Consider the following 26,280-nt stretch of genomic DNA (forward strand, 5'->3'; position numbering starts at 1 on the left):
GTTGATTGTAACACAGCACACAAATACAGTAACTGTACAATTTTTTTCTATTGTAATTTAGTAATTGTTTTTGGAAAACCAGTTTGGGAAAGAGTGACTTCATCTGTTTACAAATTGATTGATACTGTTCGCTCGCTGATTGCTGCAGCGTATATTTTGGTATTGCACAGCCTAGCATAAAATATAATTAGAGATGCACAGGCTGAGCAGCACCATTTTGGAATCTGAAAATCAACTGTAACTGAAGTGTGTTTTCCTTGAGCATCCTAGTATCAGTTGGGGCTGATGAAATGATAGTAGAAACAATGGGCTTCCCAATTTTACTACTAGTAGAAATCCTCGCTTTCAATCTGATAGTCTAATATGGTAAGTTTATGAATAAGTCCGTACTAGGCCTGGGAGCTGGGGGCTGGCAAGTCTGAAGCTTGCACAACTCCCTCAGATCTGTATCAGAAGGAGCATACACGTAAGGCAAAGAAACAGTGATGGAGGAGAAAAAAAAAAAAGAAGTTATTGCTTTAGAGACGGAAAGGTTGTTTTCGCCACCAGTCACGATGAGCTGGTGTGCTGTATCGCTTGCTGTTCTATCTCTCTCTACACTATGGTGCAACGACATCAAATTCATGCTCCTGGCTTGCAGATACAGATCATTAAAGCTGTACCCCGGTGCAGATAAATTCAAAGATCTTACTTATAGGAAGCAGAGCTTGCTCTTTGCACAGCTAGTAATGGGGATGCGGGGGTGAGGCAGCCATGGATACTTGTTTCTGAAACCTTATGTCAAGCTTATGCTAAGTAGAAGGCCTATGCTTTACTACTCTCTCATGAATTAGAGATCCCTCCAGGGATGCCCTAGATTAGCATCATACCAAACCCAGTCTCAGGGACTCTCTCAGTTAATGCACTTCATTGGTAGTACAGGGCTGGTGTCTCCCTCCAACCATCCCCTGAATAGCTCTGAAATGTGCTCACTTGGACGAGTCCTGAGCTAGGACCATTTCTGCCTGCCTGGAAAAAAGGGGAAAAGGCCATGTAAGCAATCATAGCTGCTCAAAGGGAATGTTTACAAGACGTGTTCTTCTGCTAGGCTTCCTTTGGTACCCCATTTCTTTAGAAGACCCTGAACCAGGACAGTTCACTAAAAAGTAAAAAGTCACATTGGTCTTAGCTGGGATCTTGGCTTTATTTAGAGCAATTTAAAGATAGAATGTTAAAGCTGTGAGTTGGCAGGACAAAGCAGAGAGTGTTGAGATGGGGTTGGGGGCAGGGCTATTTGAGTTGAGTTCTGTTTGTCTATCTCTTTATAAATAGTGGGTGACAAAATATTAATAGGAAATATCAAACCTCATGCCAAAACTCACTTTGTATATTCACTAAAAAATCTGCTCTATTAATATGTTGACAGGTTGAGTCTTTTGCCAGTTGGAGACTCACACCTATGGCTCTGCACCCTTCTGGGAGGAATGTAAAGAAACAAACCACAGAGCACTCTGCAAGCTATGCTGCCCACAAGTGTTTTTCCCATGTAGGATGTTCTCTATCTGTGTAAGAAGTACTTGGTACTGATGAACTCGGAGCCAAGCTATAGCTGAAAGTGGGTGGGGGTGGTTGTTCCTGTCAGTCTATCACACAGCCAATGCTAAGAAAGTATGCTCAGACAGGTGGGGGTGCTTTACCTGGGAGATTCCAGCTCTGCTTTTAGTGGCAGTCTCCCTGCTTGTTAATAGCTGTACTTTTGTGCAGCTGTGCAAGTCTCTCTTTGTCACCTTCCCCATCTTCATAACAGCTCAGTAGAAAGATGCTGCCTTATGAATGAAGGTAAAAATAACCCTGAAAATCTCAAATTATAGCCTCTTTACATAACGAACAGGGAGTGCCCTGGCAATAGACTTCAACAACTACATACATATATGTATCTACATGTTGTTCTAGCATTCATGCTTGTAAAGTTTCTAAAAGTGGTAACATCTGTGGTCCTGATAGGCTATGCCATCCCCACCAACCCTCCTAAGAAGCCATTTGTCTTGGAGAGAAAATTAAGTACCTGATCCCAGGCCCAAGCCAGTGTGAAGTCTCTGCATCTTCACACTCTGACCCACTGCGTTCCTTTGAGCAGCTAGCTGCTTCCCATGGCTACCTCCTCAATATAAACTCGCTAACTAATCTCTTAGCAAACACTTGAAGCAAACCTGGAGAGAGGAAAAAGACAGAGAGAGAACAAAAAACCGGCAAAGATAAAGCCTGAGACCCATTCAACAGGACACTGGAAACTAAATTTAGTACCAAACTTAAGATTTCTTTTGAAGACTTGTCTGTTGTCTGTGGAGCGGGAATTTTCGTACCCCAAGTTTTATTTTTAAGTCTTAACCTAATTCCTCTGCTGTCTTAAGTAAGGCTCACTTTAACACAAACTCCCCGACAGTGGATATGTGCCCTACTCTTTCAGGTATTTCTAAATGGCTTCCTTTAGCACTACCTTTTAAATAATATATCTCTTTTTTCAAAGTTCTTGCAGTGCTGTGTGTACACAAGGTAACTGTCCCTTAGGAATTTACGTGAGAACACACTGTTGGAAATAAATAATCACTTTCAGCCAATGATCAAAGAAGAAATAAATCTTTTACTCTAATAAGGCTTTTTAAAGGCTGAAATCCCATTTTTAAATGGGTAAGAGCTAAGAAGGTACTGGGAGTCCGTTTCTTTTCCAGAGCTATGTTCTAATACTGGTTGCATTGGGGGGTGGGGGTGGGGGGGCTGGAGGAGCAAATGGACCCTGGGGTCTTCAAAGTTAAAGCTTTTTAAAATAAAGTTGGTATGTAGTAGCATTTGAAAAACTTATTGTTCAGAATTTAGGTTTTAATATCTAGGAATAAACAGAGCATTAAATCAAGCACACTGTGACAAGGCCAATATGCACACGGGTGACGCCAGTAAGGCATCTCCAACCTTTGTTCACAGCTTAACAAAACTGTGCCGTCACACCACTTTAGTTCAACAGTGCCTGTCGAATGGGCATCAACAGATCAGCCAATGCCTGTCATACACGGAGCTTGAAGACTGCTTGAAAGCAAGGGTTTATTCGACCCCCAAGTCTAGCTGGAAAGAGAAGAGGATTTTAAATCATCTGGTAAAGACACCAGGCTTCCCCCATCCCCCCTCCCGCCGCCCTTCTCCAAAGTTTAAAACTGTAGAGAAGAATGGGGAAACGTGCATCTGTTTTATAGACATAAAGCAGAAAAACACGTACTCTGCCAAAGATAGAAAAAAAATTTTATATTTATTTTCATTGTGAAAACAAGTTTTGCAACTATAGAATTCTTCTTAAAGTGGTATTCTCAATAGGAAAATAAAAAAAAAAAAAGAAAGAAAGAAACATTCTCACGGTTTTAAGATTTTCGCCTTGTTTTGGGGCCTTTAAACAAACTCTGTCATCAGGATAGAAGGGAATTATTTGACAAAGAGAATTGGCAACTCCTTGCTATTCACAGGAGTGTCTCTTCGAACATATGTTTGTTACGTGTCTGTTTGGGTTGACCAAAATGCATTTTGCATTTACAGGCTCCTGGTTTCTGGTCTCTATGAACATTTAATCTGCTTCAGAAGAGAAAGGCAGCAAAGAGACAAATATTGTTCATGGTCCCACAAGTTAACAATTTGGGAGCAGGGGAAAGAAAGAGAGTGAAAGAAAGAAGCGCAAACCTTCTCATTTTCTTCTAGAACACCGATCATGAGATTTGGCCTTCGAGCTCTGCTAAGTACCGAGGAGATGCCTCAGATAATTAAGTGCACCCACTCCTCTTTAGGCATCCAATCAGAGTAAGCAAACGTGAACCTAGGCAGGGCTGAGGGGCCCTAGTGGTGGGAGGTGTTCTGAATCTAGACCTTTCCTGCTCCTTCTGGAGTTTCAGGTGCTACTGACATTGGCCCAGGAGGGGCTGGGGTTCCCCAACACTCAAGCTGAAAATCTTTCCCTTTCTCCCAGCCTCTCCCCCTCTCTGTCAGACTCGGCTGCTGTCAGTTTGCTGCCTGTACGTTGGCTGTCTCTTCTCTAGTCTCTACCCTGTGAGTTTCTGGCCTGCCAATTTCAACTTGAAGCTTGACTGGGCTGATTTGATGCAAATACCTCCAGGGAAAACCCTGAAACTGATGAACAGTTATGTCAAGTCGATTTTGCACCATCGGGAAAAGGTAACCTCTGTGAGAAAAAAAAAAACAACAAGGTTAAAGAGACAAGGGCTTTTCACGTGTAATACCTCCGCTGCACAGCTCGCTCACTGTTTACCGTCCCTCAGAAATTGTAACTGTCAGAATTAGTCCTAATTGCAGATGCGAAAGCTGCCATTATAATAAAAACAGAGGCAGTGCAGGCATTAAATGTAGCAGCCTAATTTGTGAGACTACAGAAAAGGTAGAGTAAATGAATATTTCATTACTTTAATTACCAGGGACTACTCCTTTCTTGCTGTCTTATGATAAGTGTTGCTGTAACTAGCAACAGCAAACATCCACTAAAACATAAAGTGCAATAATCGTCCTGCTGTCAGGATCACCACTTTAAAATACGAGCAGGAGAAAAAATATAATGGTTTATCTATTTCTTAGAGATTGCAGAAGTAGAAGACGGAAATTCATTTAACATCGGGGGAAAAAATGCACACACAAAGGCACCAACAAACAGGGTTTAGTCAGAGAATAATGGCTCTAACAGAGAGAAGAGAAATTTCATTGACTATCCATCTGAAATGCTGGCCCTAAAACAATGCTAGGAAGCAAGAAAGTAGTATGTATCGTGTTTGGATGTTTTTAAGGCAACATTTTTTTGTTGTTTCGTGTTGCACGACGCAATCATCTGAACATTAGAAAATGACGCTCAAATCACTGGAGAGAACACATGAGGAAAGGAAGCCGTTTTCTGAGCGATTAAGTAAAAGTGGAGAAGGTTCGAGTTGGCAAAAGTTTAGCTCCAGTTTAGTTTCATTGAAAAAGACCAGATAAAGCCTGCCAGAAAAAGGACTTTGCCTGTAACCCGAATACCGGTTCCTAAGACTTAGGGAGGGGCAATAATCAGTCACCCCTGACACCTCGGAAAAACCTTGCCCACCTCTCTACACTGTCAACTTCAAGTGTGGGGGAGGGGAAGAAGGTGGACCTGGGAGTGGGGGTGTGGCTGAGGAGGTCGCTGAGACTGGTTGAAGCCAGCCTGTCTCTGCATTTATCACTTTGTCCCGGAGGAGGTGTTTGTTCAACATAGCAGTTTGACAGCACAAAAACACTGTGGCCAGGAACCCTATCAAAGAACCTACTGGCACATATCATTTGTGGCCTGGGATTCATGGAGCAAGGCTACCTCACTCTTTATCTGCACAAGTATAAAGTACTATACACCTCTAAGTATTTAGTGTAGCTTAAAGGTCTCCCTCCCCCTTTCTCCTAAACACTATAAACACCACTTTAAAGTATTATCTTCAGTTAGGATTCCAGAATGCTGAGTTTCTTTTCTTTTCTTTTCTTTTCTTTTCTTTTCTTTTCTTTTCTTTTCTTTTCTTTTCTTTTCTTTTCTTTTTTTTTCCTTTCCTTTCCTTTCCTTTCCTTTCCCATAATAACTTGCAATAAATCTAGGATAATCTATATTAAGGTAGGCACTATTTAAGGAAAACAGCTTAAAAGCATAAAGCAAGTAATTTATCCTACACAATACACTTAAGCGTAGATTATTAGATACAAGCAAATTCAGTAAGCCTCGGGTAGCACAGAGAACATCTTTCTCTCCTGAAATCTGACTGCAGAAGTCTACATCAACTCTTCCTATCTATGCTTTTTGTTTAAATGGGTCTCATTTATGGGGTAGGTCTTCTTTAGAGTAAGGCTAAAGAGAAAAAGACCCAGAGTTAGGACCCTAGTATGCATTCGTGTTTGGGTGTATAGGAGTGTGCAGATGGGTTGGATTTAGTTTTCACATTTTTGTTAGCAGAGCAAAGGTGATGGGAAATCTTTAGGGGGTAACCATCTTGCTTCTAGATATTTCTCCCTTAATGGGACTTTTTGTTATGAAAACACAGCCGACTGAGTTCTTTCTATGTAAACCTCACCTCTTACAACTGAGAAATCTCATGATGTGAAACACTTCCATTGATGTGCTTGGGTGTTGAAAATAGAAACAGGTACTTCCAAGAATAGGCCAATTGCAAAGTTTCCTTGATTACAGCTACTTGGATATGCAAGAGAATATAAATACAATTTAAGCTAGCAAGGAGTGAAAGCTGTATGCTGAATTCGTGGATCACGTGGGCACTGGCTGCTTGAAATGTACTCACTTGTATATGAGGGGAACAAAATCTCAGATCTACATAGCATGTTTTAATTTGTTGATTTGTTACCGGTTACTTATCTGGGGGAGAGGGAGTGGCTACTTCCTTGTTAGAAACACTTTTTCTTCTTCTCTAGGATTAATTAAGAAACACGAAACAGTCTGTAAGGAACAAAAACCTGATATTCTTTCATTTAAGCAATGTAGCTATTGCTGGTTTTTATGTGGAATGTGTCTTGTTGTCATGGAAAATCGTTCTGGGTAATTACGTACTCTCAAAAGAAAGAAATCACTTTACTGGAGACTTAGATTCATGCCTTCCTTTAGGTTAAGTTGAGTAAACTGACCAACTCTGTATTCGTTATATGATAGAAGGAATACCTTCATACAAATGAGATGTAAAAAATTAACTTCAAAGAATTCAAGTTAAGAATTCAACCTTTCCCAGTTTATACTACAACAAAAGTAAAAATGATTCCCGGATACACAAAGATGGAGAAGAAGCCCAAAATGGGAGTTATACTAGAATGGATTCTTTGACCTATTGATTGAGAAGTTATCTGAGTAGTAATTTTGTAGTTAAAATAGGAGAAGTAACTCGAATATGTACAGTAATGGTCCTGTCTCACCTTCTTTACCAGAATGGCAGCTTCAAGTCTCAGTGTTTCAACCCAGCTCGGTAAGGGAAATAACTGCAAGCAAGGGTGAACCATTCTGATGACTGCATCCCTCAGTCAAAAAATGAAAGCAAAGTTTCAGTCAGGTCTTTTTGGACATGTTTTCTCCTCCCTACACTATATGTCAGAGTCCTTGCTTTCCTGAGTCTGGCTTCTGAAAGCCCACAGTAATGTCTAAGCAGGTCTGCGGTGCCCCCTGTTCCTGGGCATGGCTTTATCAGCGCTCATACTTTCTTGGGTCACAAACACCACGGTTATCTGAGGAAACATAGGTCATCTTCCTTCTCCTTTCTCTGTTCAGCTCCTGTAACTTTCCTCTCAGAAGCCTTTAAAAAAAAAAAATCGGCAGCTACTGTTGCTCAGAAGAGACAAAGTTTAACTTCTGGGTTGGCAATTGGAGAATAATTCATGAGCAGATTTCTAGCAAATGATATGATTTGTTAAATTTTGGTCTTTGATTTATATTTATGTACTCCTGCTACTGCTATAAGGTGGTGCCAGCCTCAATTAGATCATGAATGAGATCATTTTAATTCAGCCCCAAACTGTGACCTGACCATGCTCCGAAAGTGTTCAAAAAGTAATTGTAAGCCTCCTTTTGCTTTGAAAAGGAATACTGCATGCTTGGTCGTTCATACAAATAACATAAAACTTAATTATTGGATGATTTGGCAGAGCATCTTCTTGCCAAACAACAGTCAATGCCAGCTACTGTGACTCTGGCGCTGGGCAGGCCCCAGCCCACAGCCCCCTTGTGTATGGGTGTTTGTTCATTGTGTCTTAGGGCAAGATATTTCAAATGGGATTCATGGATCTAGGACGCAGGGTGTAACCCAAAGGGTGTACTGTATTTATAACTCCAGTTAAAAAATGCTGTCTCACCTAGAAGGGAAGTAGATCTGCGCTGTCAAATCACCAGGAGGCTGTGACAAAGGGAGCTTGCAGCCTGACACACGGTGTAACGACATAGCAAACACCTTTAATTCTGTCATGTCTCATACCCTTTACTTTCTCACACATTTATGGCTGCTCGAACGTTGACACCTACACGCTCTTTGAAACTAAAAAAGGCGATCTTATTTAAGCCCAAATGCAACACCTGTAAAGTTATTCTTGTGCCCAACAACAACAACAAAAAAAATAACCATTAACCCCTTCCTCATAAAAACCTCTCTGCTTGCTTTGGAAAGTCTCAAGCTGCTGCCCGAGGGCCTGACTCTGAGGTTCACATGACCTCTCTAGCTTTGACAGATAGGCAAGACCTTCCCACTGCCATGATGCTAGGACTGAGATAATGTAACTGTCCGATTGGCCTTTGCAGCTTTTCAAGTTGAAGCCCCTTTCTTCCTCACAAACTTCTGGTATCTCTCACAGTAAGGAGAGAGAGAGAGAGAGAGAGAGAGAGACCCCGACTGCTTCATCCCCTCTAGCAACCCAAGTCTAATATTTTAAAAGCTAGAAATGAAAATAGCTTTTCTAAAGATATTTCTTGGAATATTTAATGTGCTGTCTTGACTCGCCTTTCTCTATCTTTTTTTTTTCCTTGCCAATTATAAACCACCATTTGGAGGGCTTATGAGCAATGTAAGTCCACCTCATCTAATTAAACCACATTGTTTTAAAAGCTTGAACAGTTTTCATGTCTACAAGACTTGTCTGAATAATAAACTGCGAGAGCCAGGATTCTGAGTGTCTTTGGAGAGCCAGGATTTCATATGCTGACTGCAAAGGGCCAGGCACTCAAAGAGTTAACCCACATTGCTGGGTAGGTTAATATCACAGCTGCCTGGTACCTCACTTAACAAAAGCCTCCTTTTGCAAACAGACCCCCCCCCCCAGTGTCCAAAGGTGTTTACTGAAGTAAATCTGCCTAAATCCTTCATTGCTTGAGTCATGGGGGTGGATAGGAGAGTGGATAGGAGGGGTGGAAGGTGCGCAGCTAATCTCTGTTTGTAAATTCTGTAAATCTTCTGGGAAAATGGTGGTGAATTAGGAATCTGTGTCACATGTCATGTGCAATTCTTAATGTGTCCATTCCTGCTGCTCTCAGAAGTGACGTCTACCACATAGGTGTTGGAACAGCTACTCAATGCCCAAACAGTCCTCTCTTCTATTGCAAAGCTTGTATGTCTAAAGTTATGTGTGTGTGTGTGTGTGTGTGTGTGTGTGTGTGTGTGTGTGTGTACTGTATGTGATCTAATTGTTGAGGAAGAACTGTTAGTATCTTAAAAGTGGTTAGAAGGGGGCGGGGGAGGGGGGGGGGAGACAAGCCGGTTCTGTAGCAAGATAATATCCTGAAAAGTTGTCACAAGATGGACCTGCGATTGCTGTGGTCTTGTTCTGGTGTCTTCAACTGCATGCTACTTTTGCATGTTGAAAATGGAGGCAAATAACACAGGAAAAGCTGACAGGTCCGCCTACGAGGGTTTAAACAATCCCCAGCAAGAAGGAGCCCTTTAGGCATAAACTTTCTCTGTCAAGAAAAAACGTGAATACCACCAGCCCCTCCCTACAAATCCTGAAGCATCCAGTTTGAGATACAAAAAGGCTGTCATCTCACAAATGTTAAACATACTAAAAAAATCTGAAAAAAAAAGTACGGAGAAGGTGTGAAAGCGTGGCACTTTACAGCCCTCAAAGCTTTTTAAAATAGAACAACTTTTCCCCCTAAAATTCTTTTCAGAGATTTTTTTTTTCCTTTTTGGCTCATTTGAGAGTTTCTTTCTTGGCTTTTTTCCCCTTTCATTTGAAAATATGAATTATCATAAAAAGTCAGGGTTGGGGGGGGGGAATGGGAAAGTCTTTTCCAGTTTTCCTGTGGATTTTTTTTTTTTTCATCTGTGTTCAGGCATCAGGCCCCTGCAGCCAGACCAGGGCTGGGTCTCCAAGCCCGCCCCCTTCCCGCCCACCCTCCAGTGCCCCCACCTCCTAGGTCATATGATGAACAATCATAGTTATTAAGGCCAAATTGTAAGTAGCGTTCAGGAGTGGGAAGTCTGCACACCTGACCCCAAATCTAACAGGCGTCTGGGCTAGAATTCAATCTTAGACTTTTTACCTCAAGTGGAGCTGTGGCCACGAATAGTACAGACATGCCATCTTGTAACACTATATGCCTGTCAGGAGGGACAGGCAGGGTTGAGCATCAACTATATAAGGCTGGTAACTAGGGAAAGGCCCAACAAACAGCCACAAACACCTAAGTTACTTTACTCAACCACTACCCTCTGAGCCTCTCCCTCTCTCTCTCTCTCTCTCTCTCTCTCTGTCTCTGTCTCTCTCTCTCTCTCTCTCTCTCTCTTTTCATCTTGGCTTTCTGTGGCAGAATGCAAATGGAGCCTGCCGGCGGTGAAGGACTGAATTGTGATTAAGAAGAAGAAGAGCTCTTTCTTTGTTCTTCCCTCAGGGGATGTTTACTGGGAGAGACACAGAGGATCAGATATGAAAGGCATTCAGGTCAGCATTGATGTGAGCGAAAGTGAAATCATACCTAAGGCATTCAAAAGACCGCCGTGTCAGGGGTTCAGCTAACGGTGCAGCTACTGTGTATCTTCCCAGAGAGGCAAAAAAAAAAAAAAAAAAAAAAAAAAAAAAAAAAAAAGAAAAAAATCCTCCCACTGACTGGCCATTTCTTTTTTCCCTAATTTGCTACAAGATTATAAAAGCACCCCCCCCATTTACTTAGCACCACATGACACAACAGTTAGGATTTTTCTCTCCTCCAGGACCACACAGAAAATCAAACCAACTTCTAATCATTGTATTACATAAGTGAAACAGCAAGGCACTATCCGATCTGTGAAATATTTGTAAACAGGTGTACTCGTGTAGGTTACATAGATGTGTGATATACAGGGGAGAGTGAAGAAGAGAGAACTCCAGAAGACACATGCATGAATGACTTTTCCTGTCAGCACCTTGACAGGAAACACAACGCAACACACATGCACACACACACACACACACAGACACACACACACACACACACACACAGAGAGAGAGAGAGAGACAGAGAGAGAGAGAGACAGAGAGAGAGAGAGAACAGAACATCTTAAAATGAAATTATTTATTTTGTAATTACTGGTTACACTTTTCCTGAGAGCTTTAGCTCTGATACAACTGTCACCCGAGATAAAACTATCTAGCACACCGCTTATGAAGGCAAGGCTTTCTCCAGCCTGATGATTATTATTGTCCTTCTTTAAAAACTGCCTGATGAAGAAATCCTTGGATCTTACGTTTAAAAGTTTACACTCCCTACAGCCCAAACAGTCATTCAATAGGTTTTTTCCAAGTGGTAAGCTGATGATGTTGGCACAAACAGAGCTATATAAATATATACAAAATTCACAAATCACAGCAAACACACTAGCAACAAGGAGGTTCCTGGAGGTTCCAAGGCTCAAAGATTAAAAGAAAAATCACATTTCATCTTCTGGTTGCTTAAGAAGAAGGGGAACTGAAGACGTGGGGCTGCATTTCCTGGTCTCCAGTCATCCTTCCCTCTGCTCTGTGTTCTAGTCTTCAACATTCACATCTTGGTTAAAAAGCATATCTGGGCTTATGTTAACATCTGCTTTTGTGCTGACATTTTGTATATTTTCAACTAGTGTTTCTGCATCACAGATTTCCCTCCTTTATCTCTTTGCTCTAAAAAGAGAAGCAAAGAGCAATCAAAAAGGTGTCTGACTTGGCCATTCAGACAATTGCCCCCTTGTGGGAACGCAGGGGTGAATGGTACAGTGGACACCCAGGACCGTTGACGTTATAAACATGTAAATGAAACACATTAGCGCAGACAATCAATTGTCTGTGAGCACTGCAAACCTGCACTCCCTCTCTCTGTGACAGGCACAAAATAGTGTCTACCTTGGGAAGCCACAGTGCTGATGAAGAATAGGACAAAGAATCTCCTTTCACATAGAGAAAAAGCACCTTCAGAGCTTGGAAGAACGCAGATGACAAAGAGAGTTGTAAGGAGAAGAACTCCCACCCCCGGAATAATTACGCCCCTGATAGAAAGCTAACAGCAGCCTTCATTCCTACCTTCAAGGGAAGCACACACACACACACACACACACACACACACACACACACACACACACACACACCATCCCAGGAAAATAAGGCATTAGAGTCTTGAACGACCTCTTGTAATTTTCTTTAAGCAAATTAAGAAGGAAAGAACGAAGGGAAGAATCCAGAATCTATGACAGAGCAGTTTGACAGGGAACTACAGACTAGGTTTTCTCCACATTCGAAAACAAATGCTAAACGCTATGAAATAATTTTTTTCTTGTACTTGACAACAGAGTAGCATTACAAAGTTTAAAACCTGAAGCCTACCCCTATCCCTGGTGGACTGCCACAGCAAGGATGCCACCGGGCTGGCTGCTGGCTCTGCTGGGAAGCAAAGCACGTGTCTACCCCAATTGGCATCGTCTTTTTCCAGACCAAAATAAAACAAATAGATCAGTCTAGATACATAGCCCCCAGCCTTGTGTGTGCAGTATCTCCATGGAGAGAACAGGATGGGGATGGATCTCTCTGGAGTACCCTCAGAGCTGGTACCTGCCGCACAGACAGCCTGACTGAAAAGCAGGCGAACAGTCTCCCTGTGACAAGCTCACCAACTTTAGGAAAGCAACTTGCCAAAGATTTCCACAGTGGCAAAGATAGGTAAGTTGTGACCAGTTACAACCTGAAGGACACCATCCTGCTTCGATGTGATTAGAGGGTCTGTCACTTCCAGCTGCCCATCCCAACTTTGCCTATGAGGGAGGAGAGTGGAAACCCCAGTCTAAGAAGGGGTTGTTTGATTGCAGTCGCATTTCTTTCCATTTAAGCGACTCTGCAATGGAGTCGCTTCTCCACTCCTCCAATGCCCTTCAGCAGCACTGATAGAACCTCCACTCCTTTTAAAAGAGTGAGAAGGAGCAAAGGTTTCTTTCAAACAGGGACAATCATTTCTGCTCATCTGATTACTCCTCCCCGAGATATTCAACTTGAGTACTTTCCTTTACAAACTGAAAAAAATCACAGAGCAAAGGTGTTTGGTGAAAGCAGCCCTGTCCACTACACCCCCCTCCTAGGCAGCCCATAGGACCCAAACCTTTAGCAGAAACTTTGAAACAAAATCAAGCTAACTTTTCCTTCCTTCTTTCGTTTCCTTCTTCTCCCTTCCTAATTCATTTTCTTTTTCCACTCAAAGAGAACTTCATTCCCTTCTCTGAGACAGGAAGACCAGCAATTTCATTTTTTGTTAAAACACGCATGTTGTCTGTGTGATTTCCCAGAGACTGGTGGTGGAAGCCGGGAGACTGGGAAGGTAGGCCTTTCTTCCCAGATGGCTACTAATCATGAAGGAAACTGGAGCATTCTAGGACCTGCTGCCTGAAATCAGGGGTGAAAGCAACAAACTTTGCAAGTTTCAAACCGGCTGCAAGTGGTGGCAGCCTGCAGCAGAGCCTTGCCATTCTGGAGAGCTCTTTCCTGCTTCCAAGGCTGTGTGGAGATAGTGGGGTATAATCAGAGGACTATAAAGGGGGGGGCTGGCTCTCCCCCTCCTCTCTAGCCTTAGTGAAAGTGTTACAAAGTGAGTCAGGCGGCTGAGGATCATCTGACTGAACTTTCTTGAAACCTACACTCATTCTTGTCTGCTGGCTATTTATTTGCTTTTTACCCCTTTCCCTAATCCCACCTCCCCTTTCTTCCCTGCACATCTGATTTTCTAGGAAAAGGTTTCCTGCTTTCCCTGTGGGTGAAAGGAGAGGAACTAGCCATTCTTAACTTGGTCCTGGCACTGTCTTTACTAGGCATCTTGCTGGCCCGGAGAATATTGGTGCTTGGATTTTTTAGATTGTTCCTCTCTGTCTATAATGGTATCCCCTGATCTGCCTCTCTCGCCTAGGCTTTTTAAAAAAAAAAATAATACTTCACATCACCGCCGTCTAAGCCATGGTTTTGACCAGCCTTTCAAACACACAGGCACTGCTCTGCCGTTTTCCCTTCCTTGCCCCCCCCCCCCCTCTCTCTCTCTCTCTCTCCCCCCCCTCTCTCTCTCCACACACACACACACACACACACACACACCAGTGACTTCATTAAAATTATATAAAGTGTCATTCTAGGTCTTGGGTCTTTTTTTTTTTCTCCCTTCGCAGCTTCTACGATTATTGTTGCTATTATTCCTTTTCAGGAATTTCTATATGATGTTGATAAGAATCATCATATTTAGTGTTATCAGCAAAGACACAAGCTCAAAAGTGACATCTTTTCCAGGAATCCGGGAAAGAAGAAAAATCCACTCAGTCCAGATAAATCCTGGCAATTCCCAAAGGAAAAGGCATTGGGTATGTATTTGATGAGAAAGAAAATGAAAAAGATGGTCTGAGCTCTTCTACCTGCTTCTCAAGACCTACACACTGCTAAGTCAGATTAAACCCAATGAAAACACTGGCAAGTAAGTCCCCAGCTTACAGCCTGTTTTTTCACAGGCTCGTTGGAAAAAGAGACAGGTAATAGTTTCAGTCAGAGAAGTTGTGGACAATCCACAGACCTGCTGGTGAATGTTTAGGGTCTGGGAAGAAATGCCTAAAAACCATCAAAGTTCAACTTTATCCACTTCAGAGTGTGGAAGCTTGTCCCAAATTAATGGCTGGTCATAAGAGAAATGGTCGGTCTCTCTGACCGCACCCCTCCCTGGGACACTGTATTACCTGTGAGGCCCCAGTAGCTTGTGCCACCAGAGTTCTCAGGAAGCCAGAATCTCTCCCAGTCCCCAAACTGGGCTGTGGCTTGACCTCACTGCTGGAGCCAAGTTGGTATTTCACAGCAAAATCATGAAGGGAGTGGAAGGAGGAAGAACAGGAAGAAATGAACACTTCAAACATTCTTTACTGCAAAAGAATACTTCTGGTAGACTAGCTTTAAATCTCATTCCTCTCTCTCTCTCTCTCTCTCTCTCTCTCTCTCTCTCTCTCTCTCTCTCACATCTTCATGACACAAAGCTTTTGTTATCCAGATGATCAGCACAGTGCTTTAGATTCTTGTGAGGGGGGAAGCCCCACAACAGACATTGATTTTAGAAAATCAATAACTAACATTTAATAAAGGGAACAGAGGAAACACGAGAGAGAGAGGAGAGGGGAACATTGGATGTAATTTTAGTGTCTACTAAATTACCCAGAGATGGAGAAGGGGAGGTCTCCTGTGTAAGAACCACCTTAAATAATGCCAGGCAGCAATGAAGAAAAAAATTAAATTAAAAGAAAGACACACGCACATACTTAAAAAGAGGCAGCCTGAACGGAATCTTGGGGACCAGCTTGGAATATATTATTGTCCTTGTTTTTTTGTAATACTAAGCCAAGCAAACAGATCAAAGACAGCACAAAGAGGAAAGACAGGGCAACATAACGAACAGTTTTTGACTAAAATTCCTCTATCACCCATATGGCTCCCCACCTCCACCACAAAAAGCAAAAGACACACACACACACACACACACACACACACACACACACACACACACAGTGGCACGCACGCTAAGAGACAGGAGAGGAGAGAGAGGGAGATTATTTGTCTCTAAACAGAATCTTTTAGTCTTTGTGTTTTACTCCCTCCAGGACCCTAAACTCCCACACTGCACTCCCCCCACCCCCCAACCCTCTGCATGCGGTGCAGCATTGGGGCAGGCTAGAGGAGCGCACAATTGTCCTCTCTGGTGGAAAGTTGTTCCAAGTGGGTCTGAGTAGTACCCATCAGGCGCGGGCTTGGGGAGCGATCCCCGGGTGTGTGCTATCACCCTAGTGCCCAGCTCGGAAGCGTCTAGACTGCCCGCGCCCGGTAAGCGGGCTGAGAGCGAAAGGAGAATGAAGTTTCCTTTCCGATTCTGGGCTGGCGCGGCTGGATCGCTTGTTTGTTTTGAGGGGCTGTCCCCCCCCCCGTTTCTTTTCATTTTTTCCCTTTAAAACTCAGTATCCTCCGTCAGCATCCACCCCCTGCACCCTCTGTCGTCCCCCAACTCTCTCCCCTCCCCCAAGCGCCTTCTGCGCACTTGCCAATCACTTTTCTCTTTTATTCCCACGATTTTGTTTGAGGGTAATACCTAGGGGGTCTCTCTCTCTCTCTCTCTCTCTCTCTCTCTCTCTCTCTCTCTCTCACACACACACACACACACACACACACCACACTACACACTTTTACACAGCCCGTTTCCAAAATGGACCTAAACTCTCACATACACACCCCTTTAATCTGCCACCTCTGGTCTGCTTGTTCCCTCGCACCCCCATCTCTTTCCTCCTTCCTGACTCAGCCTGGATAACGGGCTCCTCCCGGCAGTGGAGGAGCAACTGCCGGGAAAAGTCTCTGTTCGCCCCGCTCTCTGGCCCGCAGCGGGCCCCGAGCCTGCTGCAGAGGAGCCGGGTCCCCAGTCCGCAGCTCCCGGCTCGTCCCTCTTGTCCCCCCACCCCCCGGTTCCCCGCGTCTGGCCAGGGCCCCGCTGCCCCGCGAACCGTTACTTGGCGCACAGAGAGGCGGCCCAGCGACTCCAGCAAGAAACTTTGAGGCTGGCGGAGAGGCAGCCTCGGGTCCCCTCCCTTGCCCTCGCCGCCCTCCTGCCACCCTCGCCCGCCCGCGCCCCGAGGTCCAGCGCGCCCGAGCGCCGGAGCCCCCGCCCTGCCCTAGCCGGCCGCTTCTGCCGCGGGGCCGGGGACCTGCGGGCCGGGGAACAGAGAGGGCGGAGGCAGCGGGGGTGCCGGGGCCGCAGAGTGGGGAGCAGGTCCGATCGGCAGCGCTCCGAGCCCCCCACCCCCACCCCCGGCGCCCGGCGCTCACTTGGCCCCGCACTTGCTCAACTCCCCCCCGGTCCAGCGGCCGCGCGTGGGGCTCCGGCGCTGGCCGCGGAGGGAGGCTCGCCCGCGAGCCCCAGGCGCCGCCACCGGCTTCCTTCTCCCTGTCCCCCCCTTCCCCCTGGTCTCGGGCCGCCGAGTGGCCCGGAAAAGTTTGGTTCGGGCCTCTTCTTACCGTTTTTCCTCCTGGGATTGGCTTGTTTGCGCCTCTTGCACCGGGGGCCATCCGCCATGATCGGCTGCTTCATTGATAAGAGCGGATCAGATGGCAGTTCGCATGGACTCGGCGCCCTGCTTCGGCAGCACGCAGGCTCGATCTAGCAACCAAACACAGCGACAATGTGGGCATCGTCCGCGCCCATTGAAACGCGCGCGGGCCGCCCAGGGGATCCGGGCCAGGGCCCGGGTGAGCACCCATCCGCGCCCCCAGCGCCAAAGCGAAACTTCGGCGGCCCCCTCCCCGCCCCCCACCCCCAGCCTTGGCCCCGAGGCGCTTTGTGTTGTTACTGTTTGGTGTGTTGCACTCGCGAGGGGATCAGAGACAAGAATTACATCTTCAAAATGAGTCATAACTCCTGACCGTATGAGGGAATGCACACGGCGGTACAGTAAGACTGCTTGACTCAAGGCTAGGCGGACCTCTTCCTCAGAAAAGTCCTCAGCCGGGCTCGGGAACTTGGAGAGGGGGTCTTTCGCTCTCATCTTTTCTCATCCCTCCTCCGACCCCCCCATTCCCAAGAGGGGAAAAAAGTAACAAACAACGCAAAACAGCCCTTGGATGAAGCACACTCGGGTAAATTGATAATAGTAATTACAGGAAGCCCACTCGCCCCGCGACCCCTCCCCTCCCCTTTGGAGTTTATCGAGGCACTGTCTCTTTCCCTACACCCTCCGCCCCCAAATTAAGATTTCCCATTTTACCCGGCAAAAGAAATATAATTATAAGCCTCTCTGGACATTGTTCCTCCCCCAACCTCACCACTTGGACAATATTTACTTAAGCCCCCCCCCCCCATACACACGTTTCCCCACACTGATTTCCTTAAATTCTTCCAGTAGATTGTTTTTTGTTTTTGTTTTTGTTTTCTTCCCCTCTCAAGAAAGGAAAGAGAAAGTCCGTGGCCACTATTTAAGTTGTTCTAAATGATCGTGTCCTTTTTGGCTTCGAAACTTTTGTACCTAAAAATCGAGGGAGGCGCTGCATTCTTTCAGCTCAAACTGTCAAAACTTGGAGAAGGGGAACCTCGGAGGCAGGCCGGAGAAGAGGAGAGCCCTGAAACTCCGCGGGGTGGGAAGACGCTGTGCCTCGAGGATTAGTTTAAACAGCGGGCTATAAAAGATGTAACAGATGCAAACTGTAACACAAGGGCCATTAACCCTTTCTCTGCCGCCCAGCACGCCCAGTCCCTACACCCTGCACCTATTGTCTCCGGTGCCACAAGCTTTGCGGAAAACCTGGAAAGTGAGTATCAGTTTCCGCACATTTGCTGAGCGGGGGTGAAGGGGGGCAGAGAGAAGGGGAAGTGGGTGTTGTAGGAAGCACTTTAAATTTACTTAGGCATACAGAGTAGGCTTTCCAGTTTGACACATTAAAAAAAAATACAAATATATCATTTTTTGATCTGTCCTACTAATTTGAAATTGTTGGGGGGGGGGGGTCCTGGAATAAAGAAATGGTCACACAAGCTTGTGGGATGAAACAGCTGTCTGTCTGTATTTCTGCTGAGACTTACAAACCACTGCATATAAAATATATATTTAATAAAATAAGTTGCTAGTTTTATGAGCCAGTGTGTGTGTGAGGGAAAGACATGGCATTTGTGCTGTAAACTTTATTTGTGAATGTTAGTCTTAACTCTGGAGTAAGCGATCTTGCCCTCATCATTACAGGGTTAGCATGTGAAACATGTAAGTAGGTGGGAGATAAACACGTTTATGTTAGCTGAGCTCAGCACTGTGCCTGTGACTCTTGAACTCCGACTTTTCAGTCCCAAAGTCTGGAATGGTGTGGTGTGGTGTGGTGTGGTGTGGTGTGGTGTGGTGTGGTGTGTGTGTGTGTGTGTGTGTGTGTGTGTGTGTGTGAGAGAGAGAGAGAGAGAGAGAGAGAGAGAGAGAGAGAGAGAGAGAGAGAGGAGTTCCATGAAAAATCGATGTGTATATTACTTGGTCATTTAAAATAAAATATCAAAAGTTACCCTAATTTTAACCCTATTATCCTGACAGCAGTTTTCTTCCCAGCTGTTGCGACCCCCCCTCTCCCATACACTTTGGTAAACGACTCAAGTTCCAAGAGAACTTTCACTTCTTTATTTATAATCACAGAAGTGAGGTGTTACTTCACACACACACACACACACACACACACACAAAGAATGAAATAAAGAAATGAAACTCGCTAGGCAGACAAAAACAGTCAAGTTTCTGCTTAGAAAACAGCCTTCTCCGGTGGGAAAGGTTAGACTAGTCTGCCAGATCTAAGAGAAGGACTTGCTCCCGAATTTGGTAGGTCTTTCTCGAATAAGTTTTATAATTATTAACAGGTATTTGCCAAGTTTTAATTGCTTGATATAATGAATTGAAAGTCGGTGTGAGAACAAAGCAGTAGAAACTCTCCACTTGATGAGTTTTTTACCCCAGCCATTCAGTTCTCAACAAAACTTTTCCTAGACTATGTAGCAAAAAACACCTTTGGTTACCTGAATGGACAGGTACAGGGCGAATTACTGGGGGAAGGGGAAAAAGGGAGAGGAAAGGAAAGAGAGAGTAAGGGAAGGCATGAGAAAGCAAAGAAGCCACTCTTGGGAAAAGAAAGCCTGCCACCAAAGAGCTAAAACCACCTGAAATTCCTGTCCAGAGACACCCGGCTCACTTCAGACTAACATTCCCACTCAAAATGAGAAAATTAGAGAGGGAGGGTGGGGGGCAAGAGCACCAAAAAAGGATAAAAAGAGGAGGAAAAGAAGGGGGGGGTGGGAAACCTACCTGTGAAGTCTTGTTTGTAGTTTTGGCCAGAAATGGTGAGAAGAAAAAGCATGAAGAAGCCGCGAAGTGTGGGGGAGAAAAAGGTGGAGGCGAAGAAACAGCTCCCGGAGCAAACTGAACAAAACCTCGCCAAGAGTGTCTGGAGGCAGGACCGTTATTCCTGCCGAGCAGGTTAGAACTGATCTCTTTTCGGCCACTCCAGGAAACACAAACCTGGGGACGGACTGACGTGTTACGCCTCTTCTAATGACATTTTTTTCTTTTTCTTTTCTGTAGGGGAGAGAAGAGAGACCCTGAAACACGCGCCACCTATCTTTGTGGGGAGGGATAATTGAAGCGCCCTGAGCGTGAGCATCATGTGAAAACGTGATCGCCAAGTTTCTCTCTGGGAAAGGATCTGGGATAGATTATACCTTGAAGTCTCCGCAAACGCTTTAGTGGAAGAAATGAAATTCCACCTCCCTCCCTTCCTCTCTCCCTCCCTCCCTTCTCCACGCCCCCCCCCCCCCCCCCCCCCCCCGTCAAGCAAGCCTTTGGCATCATTATCCTCATCACTAAATCCTGCAGAGTACTGGGCGGAAAACGGTGCACACCATTCACAGAACTGGAGAACTCCAAGGGGCGAAAGTTAAAGGGAAAGCTCTCGGGTCTTCCATGCAGATCTCTTGTCTTATACAGATATCTCTGGTGACTAGGTTTGAGGTGCACGTCAAGTTGTATGGATACCTCAAGCACCGTTTTTGGAACTAAATTCTTGCCCTTTCTCTTATTACATTTTTTTTTTTAAAGATGCCAGAGCTAGGGGAGGGAAATGCTACTTGTACACTGCATCTTAGGATCTCAGTGTGCAGTGTATGTGTGTATGTGTGTGTGTGTGTGGGGGGGAGATTTTCTGGATTGGATCCCTATATTAAAAGTTTGGCATTTTAATAAAGGGTCTCTAGGTTAACATAGAGCTGTACTATGCTGGCCAATCTCTGGACCCCTCTACACCTCATGCAGACCACATTACAAAGTGAGGGGACAGGGGCAGGAGGAAGAAGGAGAAAGGTCAGAGGAACTTAGGACGAAAGAAAGAAGAGGGTGACACTAAACTGTGTGGGGTCTAAGTTTTGAAGTGCATATTTTTGATATTGCAATTAAACTAAAATTAAAAAGAAAAGACTCCACCTTTGCTCTGAAGGGATTGGTTATGCAAATATGGAAGGGATTTCCTGGAGAATACAGCTTTCTACTGTATGGTTAATTAAATAATCACTCAAAAAGCTTCCAACGTGACGCTTCTGTCGTAATCCAATCAGGTTACATAGGTCCTAAACAAGAAAGATATTTTCCACATCTGGAAGTCAGCAATTTAGCAAGTACTGCACATTATTAACCAATTCAGAGCCCACTTCCCAGGGGATTTTTTTTTGAAGTTTAAGTGTTCTTAACCAATGCTCTGCTGTTTTGTTAATCAAAAAGCTGGTTTACACTGCACATAATTGGAACTAATATAGAAGTAAATAAAGACAGCCAAATTTGAGGATGCTCTGTATTTATAGGAAAAGGAAGAAACTGTTTTGCCTCAACAGTTAAGGCTTAATTTCTTAAAATACTAGGAGACCCCCCCCCATTATTTTAAATAGTGAAAGTATTTAAGAACCCGAGAGCACAGAGAGATGCCCAGTCTCACAGCCTATAGACTCCAGTATAAAGGAAAAGGTGGAGGTTTGAAGAGGGCCAAACAGCTGCCTCTTATCAGTTTTTCTGCTTTAATACTGTCAAATATGTCATAGTCCCCTGTTTTCAGTCTGAAGAGACCTGAAACAAATAATACCCTGATCCAACACTAGACTTTTACTCATATTAAGATAAACTGCTTTGAACTGTGCTTTGAATGTGTGCCTACAGCAAGACTTTGAATGCAAGAGTCACTGGCGATTGCACTCAAAGGAGGGGAAAGCCACCACAGGGGCTGCTGCCACAGCCACACTCCCAGAGCTACAGGGCTTTGTATTTTGCATGTTTATTTTTCAGTGGTGGTGGTGGGGGGAGGGTAATAGCCACCCAGCATGACCACAGCTAGATTTCATTCTAGGGTGCAAGAAAGCGGATTTTCACAGTTGGTTACACACTCTCCTCTTTCCTAATTTGAGCATTTACAATGAGAAGGATTGGATAAATTAATTTCTCCATTGCCCCTATCACAGATAGAGTACCTATAGATGATCTGTAGGTTGTTGGGATTTGCAGTCGAAAAATTATTAATAAAGAAAAGGATTTCAGCATGGGTCAAACACATCCGTGCTATATTTTACGTTTCTCATACTATCATGTAGCTGTACTAAATATATGTAAGACTTATCAAGTTTCCTCCCATAAGATTTATCACTACTGTTCATATCCTTTTTCCTTCCACCTCTTTCCTTAAAAAAAAAAAAAAAATCAGAGACCACCTTCTTCCAAAGTGTGCCGTTAAGCCTCCCTTGGAGGAATAGGGAGCCTGTTTTACGGAGTGACTATTGGCAAGCCCCTTCTGCAGGCACCCAGGTAGCTACTGGACGTCTTTTTAGTCCAGACACACCAGTGCAAAGGCACAATGAGACTATATGGCAAGTCGAACAAATAGCTACAAACCTCTGACCTTATCATGGATATAAAATATCTTCTTACTTCAGATCTGACAAAATAGACCATTAACTATTTCAATTAAAAACACCTAATTATCTGATTACCTTAGACTCATTCATCTCTCCAGTGCCAAAAGGCGGCCCCCAATAGTTAGCACTGAGTTTCGACTTTTCCCATATATTGGTATGGAAAAAAAAAAAACAGATCAAAACAAAACAAAACCAACTTCAATTTTCTAGGTTCACATGGAGGTGGACGTTTGGGTAGTGGTACAGGGAAGATCGCGAGGGCTGAGAGAGGGGCTAGGTTGCCCACTGCCCTTGCTTGGCACGCCCCTCCCCAAGCTTCTGAGCGAGAGAGTGTTCCCACCATCGCAGAAGCAGCGGAATCAGAGGAAGCTGGAATATAAATTTGTTCGGAACACTCCCTCAGTTCCAGGGCCAGGTCAGGGACAATGGGGACCGTGGGATCCACATAATACAGGAGCGCAGGACGAAAAGTCCAGAGGGGACCAGGGACAGCTCTGAGGCTCCTCACGCAGCAAAACAAGTCCAGCGAAGGAGGACTAGCTCCTTTTTTGGACTGTTTTCCCGTTAATAATCCACTTCGAGATTAGCGCAGGCGAAGGGGATTAAAACAACAGATACATGCAAATGTGAAATAATATTGACATCGACATTGGAGGGGAAATAATTCTTGAGGCTTTCCTTGGATAAAGTCAACTGCTCCTCTTAGGACTCCCCCCCCAAGCCCCCCACCCCCGGCAGGGTGAGGAGGACACCCTTTTGTTTTCCAATTCCCGGCAGCCAGACCCGGAGCCTGTCCCCCCATTCACCTCTCAGTCTGTCAATTTCCTTAACTTTCACAGCCGCTCCCCACCCCCACTCCTGCTGGCCCAGAGGCCCGAAGAGGTTCTTTTCTGCCCTTGAACACACAAGCCGAAGAAAGAATTCGAATTTGGCCACAGCTAATGATTTTTTTTTTTTTTTAAAGCAAATTGTGTTTATTTTGTACCATGTGGAGGGGAAAAAAAAAAAGGATTCTTTTCTGGTTTAGAAATGGAGCTGGTCTTTCATCTAAAGGAATTGTTTCAATCCTGTAGTGCTATGCAGGACGTGGCTAACCTAACTTCGTTTAGAGTTGCGAGCAAAGGCTGATGATACCCGGGACCCCTGGATTAGGTGTGTGAGGGCACGGCGGGGTCTAGGCAAAGCCAAACGGTTTTCTCACGTGCAAACTCGCAATCCAATCCATTCGGAGTTGAGCCTAGGATAGGAGGGGAAAGCCTATTTAAAAAAAAAAAATCGGGAGCATCTCAGAGAAGCCCTTTTCAAACAAAACTAAAACAGGACCGGAGAGCCCGCGACCGTCCCTCACCTCCCCGCTGCGAGGCCCGCGGGCTGTGGAATCTCGCACGTCACCTGGCCCCAGCGGGGCGGCCAGCTGAGGATTTTATTTTCCTATTTTATTTGAAGTAAAGGCTTCATCTCGGCTTTGGGGGTGTTTGCCAACGTCTCTACTGACAGGAACCAGCAAACTTCAGGACTCAAATGAGCATCTTAATTTATTGATGCAAAGCAGGTCTGCTCACAGATCCCCCATCCCCGGCGCTCTCCCCCCCACCCCCCCACCCCCGCGAACTTCGCTCCCTCTGTCGGTCCCGGAGCACGTGGGGGGGGGGGGAATCGGCGGCCCGCACCCCCCTGCAACACCCGACCCCGCCCTGGTACCGCGCGACCCCCGCCCCGCTCCCGGTCAGCTGACCTGGCTCGCCGGCCTGCTCCCCGCCCGCCGCCCTGTTTCCGGTCCCCCGGGTCCGCGAGCCCCGCTCCGCGAGGAAGCCGCGGCGGCCGGGAGGTGATGCAGGGGGCTGATTATCATGAGAAAGGCTGTGCCTGGAAAAGCCTCCTCCACGCGACTGTCAGTCTCACAAAAGGGGGGTGGTGGTGGTGGTGGAAGAAAAGGGGCTCTGGAGGAGTCACCAGAAAACTTGCAGCAAGTTAGATGCGACGCAGGCCCGAGGAGGTGGCTTTCGCCTTAACTTGGAAGGCTGGGCATTAAGGGTGCGGACGCCAACAGCCTCGCCTGGGGATTGGAAACCCAAATCTCCCTCCTCCCTTTCCTCTTGCCCTCCTTTCAGCCCTCCCTGCCCTTTATCCAGATTTTCTTGCAATTCTGTCGTAATTGCATTTTCTACATTCTCGTTTCTTTCTATATTTCTTTTGCAATCTCATTTCCCCCCAATTTACCTTCTTTGTAAAAAAATTTTTGGTGCCTACTTTATACGTCCAGATTTATCAGTTCGTTTTCAAAACAATGTTTAAAATGCAATTAATCTACCAGCAGGAGGTCAGGGACACCCTGACTAAAATAACTCCTGGGTCTTAAGAGACAAGTTCGCCAGGTGTCAGGAAAAAGTAAAATAATAATGAAAATAAATGAGTATCTCAATGACTATAACAGCTTATTACTCTCTATTATTATATCAGCTCTCACAGATTTTTTTTAAAAAAGATATAATCTTTCTGGAAAAAATACGAAAGTATTTGACAACGAGAATCAGTATAATTAAGGCAATATGCAAATTGTTCGTACTTATAAATAAATTATTTTAATCATGCTTATCAGACTTTAGAAATAATAGTAGGTAAATTCAAGAAACAAACTGGGTTTTCTTCTCATGATTATTAGAAAGTGGAAAAAAAAACCCAACAAAACAAAACAAAACCAAAACCTCCCAAAGCTGTCTGTCTGCCCCCCCCCCCCCCCAACATCGACTGATCAATTCAGGGAGAAGCAGCCTGTTGTGCATTCTGTTTAATTGCTGAGCAGCAGATCCACACCTTGGGTTTGCTGCTTGCTTTCCTGGCCAGGTTGCTGTCCATTTCCTAGCAGGTGAGTGAACGTGAGAAGTCCGATGCCACAGATTGGCTACACTTACACTTTTCCTGATGATGATAATTACTGCTCTTTCCTACACTTGTAACACATTTGTAGCTCTCCTATTAAAAATCAGAGCTTGCTCTTGTTTACAATTTGTTTACTTTACTGAATTTTTAAAACTTGTTACAAGTCAATTGAACATGTACATTAAGCCCCTTTTTTAGGCCAAGAAAAATAAAGATGCATTAGAAAGATGCCTTTTAAGCTTCATAATTATTAATTGACATTTTATGATGAATAATTAATCATCTGAATAATTTTGGTATCTCTGATCTGAACACATATTTGCATATCTAATGCTTGATTTTTAAAAATGTGTCTTTTAAAGATTCATTCTTTCAGGACAAAGAAATAAAGTGATATTTTAAAATGTAAAATTTTCTGCACTTGTAAAAGTTTGTTATGCTATTATATTCTTTCTAGAGATCCATAAAACTTTTTAACAATTTGTAAAACATTTATGTAGCAAGCACATTGAAACACATGGCAGCTGTACAATTAGGAAAACGATCTCTATGTGAAATCAAGTAACCGTTCTTCCTAAATTCACATACGTGCACTAATTATGCACCATATATCCTTACTGAAATGTGGTCATTGAACTTCTTGGTTGATTTACTATAGCATAAGCAGGCATATGAGGCATTTGACAAACAACTCAAGTTTGATATTTAGATAAGTTTTCATTTTTTAGTTATTAATGCGTAGGATGGTTGAAGTTATTTAAAAATGATTAAGCAAGTCTGTCCATTCTATTTTTATGATGCTGAAGTTCAAATGTCTATGTAATTATTCTTTTCATGATCGCAAGCAATCTACTCTAAACTTGTTTATTTCCAGTGGGTACACTAACGGCACCTATCCCTCAGAATTAACTGAAGTAAAGCATGAAGCTTTGCTGTGT

General features: G+C 44.5%; 1 protein-coding gene and 1 long non-coding RNA gene across 9 annotated transcripts in view; one reads left to right on the forward strand and one right to left on the reverse strand.

The window, feature by feature from the left end:
* Positions 1-24,440, reverse strand: part of Zeb2 (zinc finger E-box binding homeobox 2) — a 133,931-nt gene extending 109,491 nt beyond the window's left edge. Inside the window, exons 1-4 of one of the 7 annotated variants that reach the window (NM_001355290.1) lie at positions 20,234-20,250; positions 19,821-20,090; positions 18,018-18,168; positions 17,014-17,155 (exon numbers count right to left, since the gene is read on the reverse strand). In NM_001355290.1, the coding sequence (NP_001342219.1) occupies positions 17,014-17,086 (73 nt within the window). In that variant the 5' untranslated portion in view covers positions 17,087-17,155; positions 18,018-18,168; positions 19,821-20,090; positions 20,234-20,250. Of the gene's footprint in view, positions 1-2,580; positions 4,196-17,013; positions 17,276-17,345; positions 17,376-17,418; positions 17,732-18,017; positions 18,169-19,820; positions 20,278-24,197 lie in introns of those variants that run through there. The other 6 variants (NM_001355288.1, NM_001355289.1, NR_149354.1 and 3 more) reach the window with 6 other exon arrangements.
* Zeb2os (zinc finger E-box binding homeobox 2, opposite strand) lies at positions 18,136-21,085 on the forward strand. 2 transcript variants are annotated; one of them, NR_110572.1, is made up of 3 exons: positions 18,136-18,300; positions 19,841-19,991; positions 20,097-21,085. It is a non-coding gene; the product is annotated as a zinc finger E-box binding homeobox 2, opposite strand (long non-coding RNA). The 2 variants fall into 2 exon arrangements; NR_110571.1 differs by lacking the exon at positions 18,136-18,300 and adding an exon at positions 19,258-19,340.
* Positions 24,441-26,280: the final 1,840 nt, after the last annotated feature.

This window comes from Mus musculus, chromosome 2, assembly GCF_000001635.26.
Source record: "Mus musculus strain C57BL/6J chromosome 2, GRCm38.p6 C57BL/6J".
Lineage (NCBI taxonomy): Eukaryota > Metazoa > Chordata > Mammalia > Rodentia > Muridae > Mus > Mus musculus.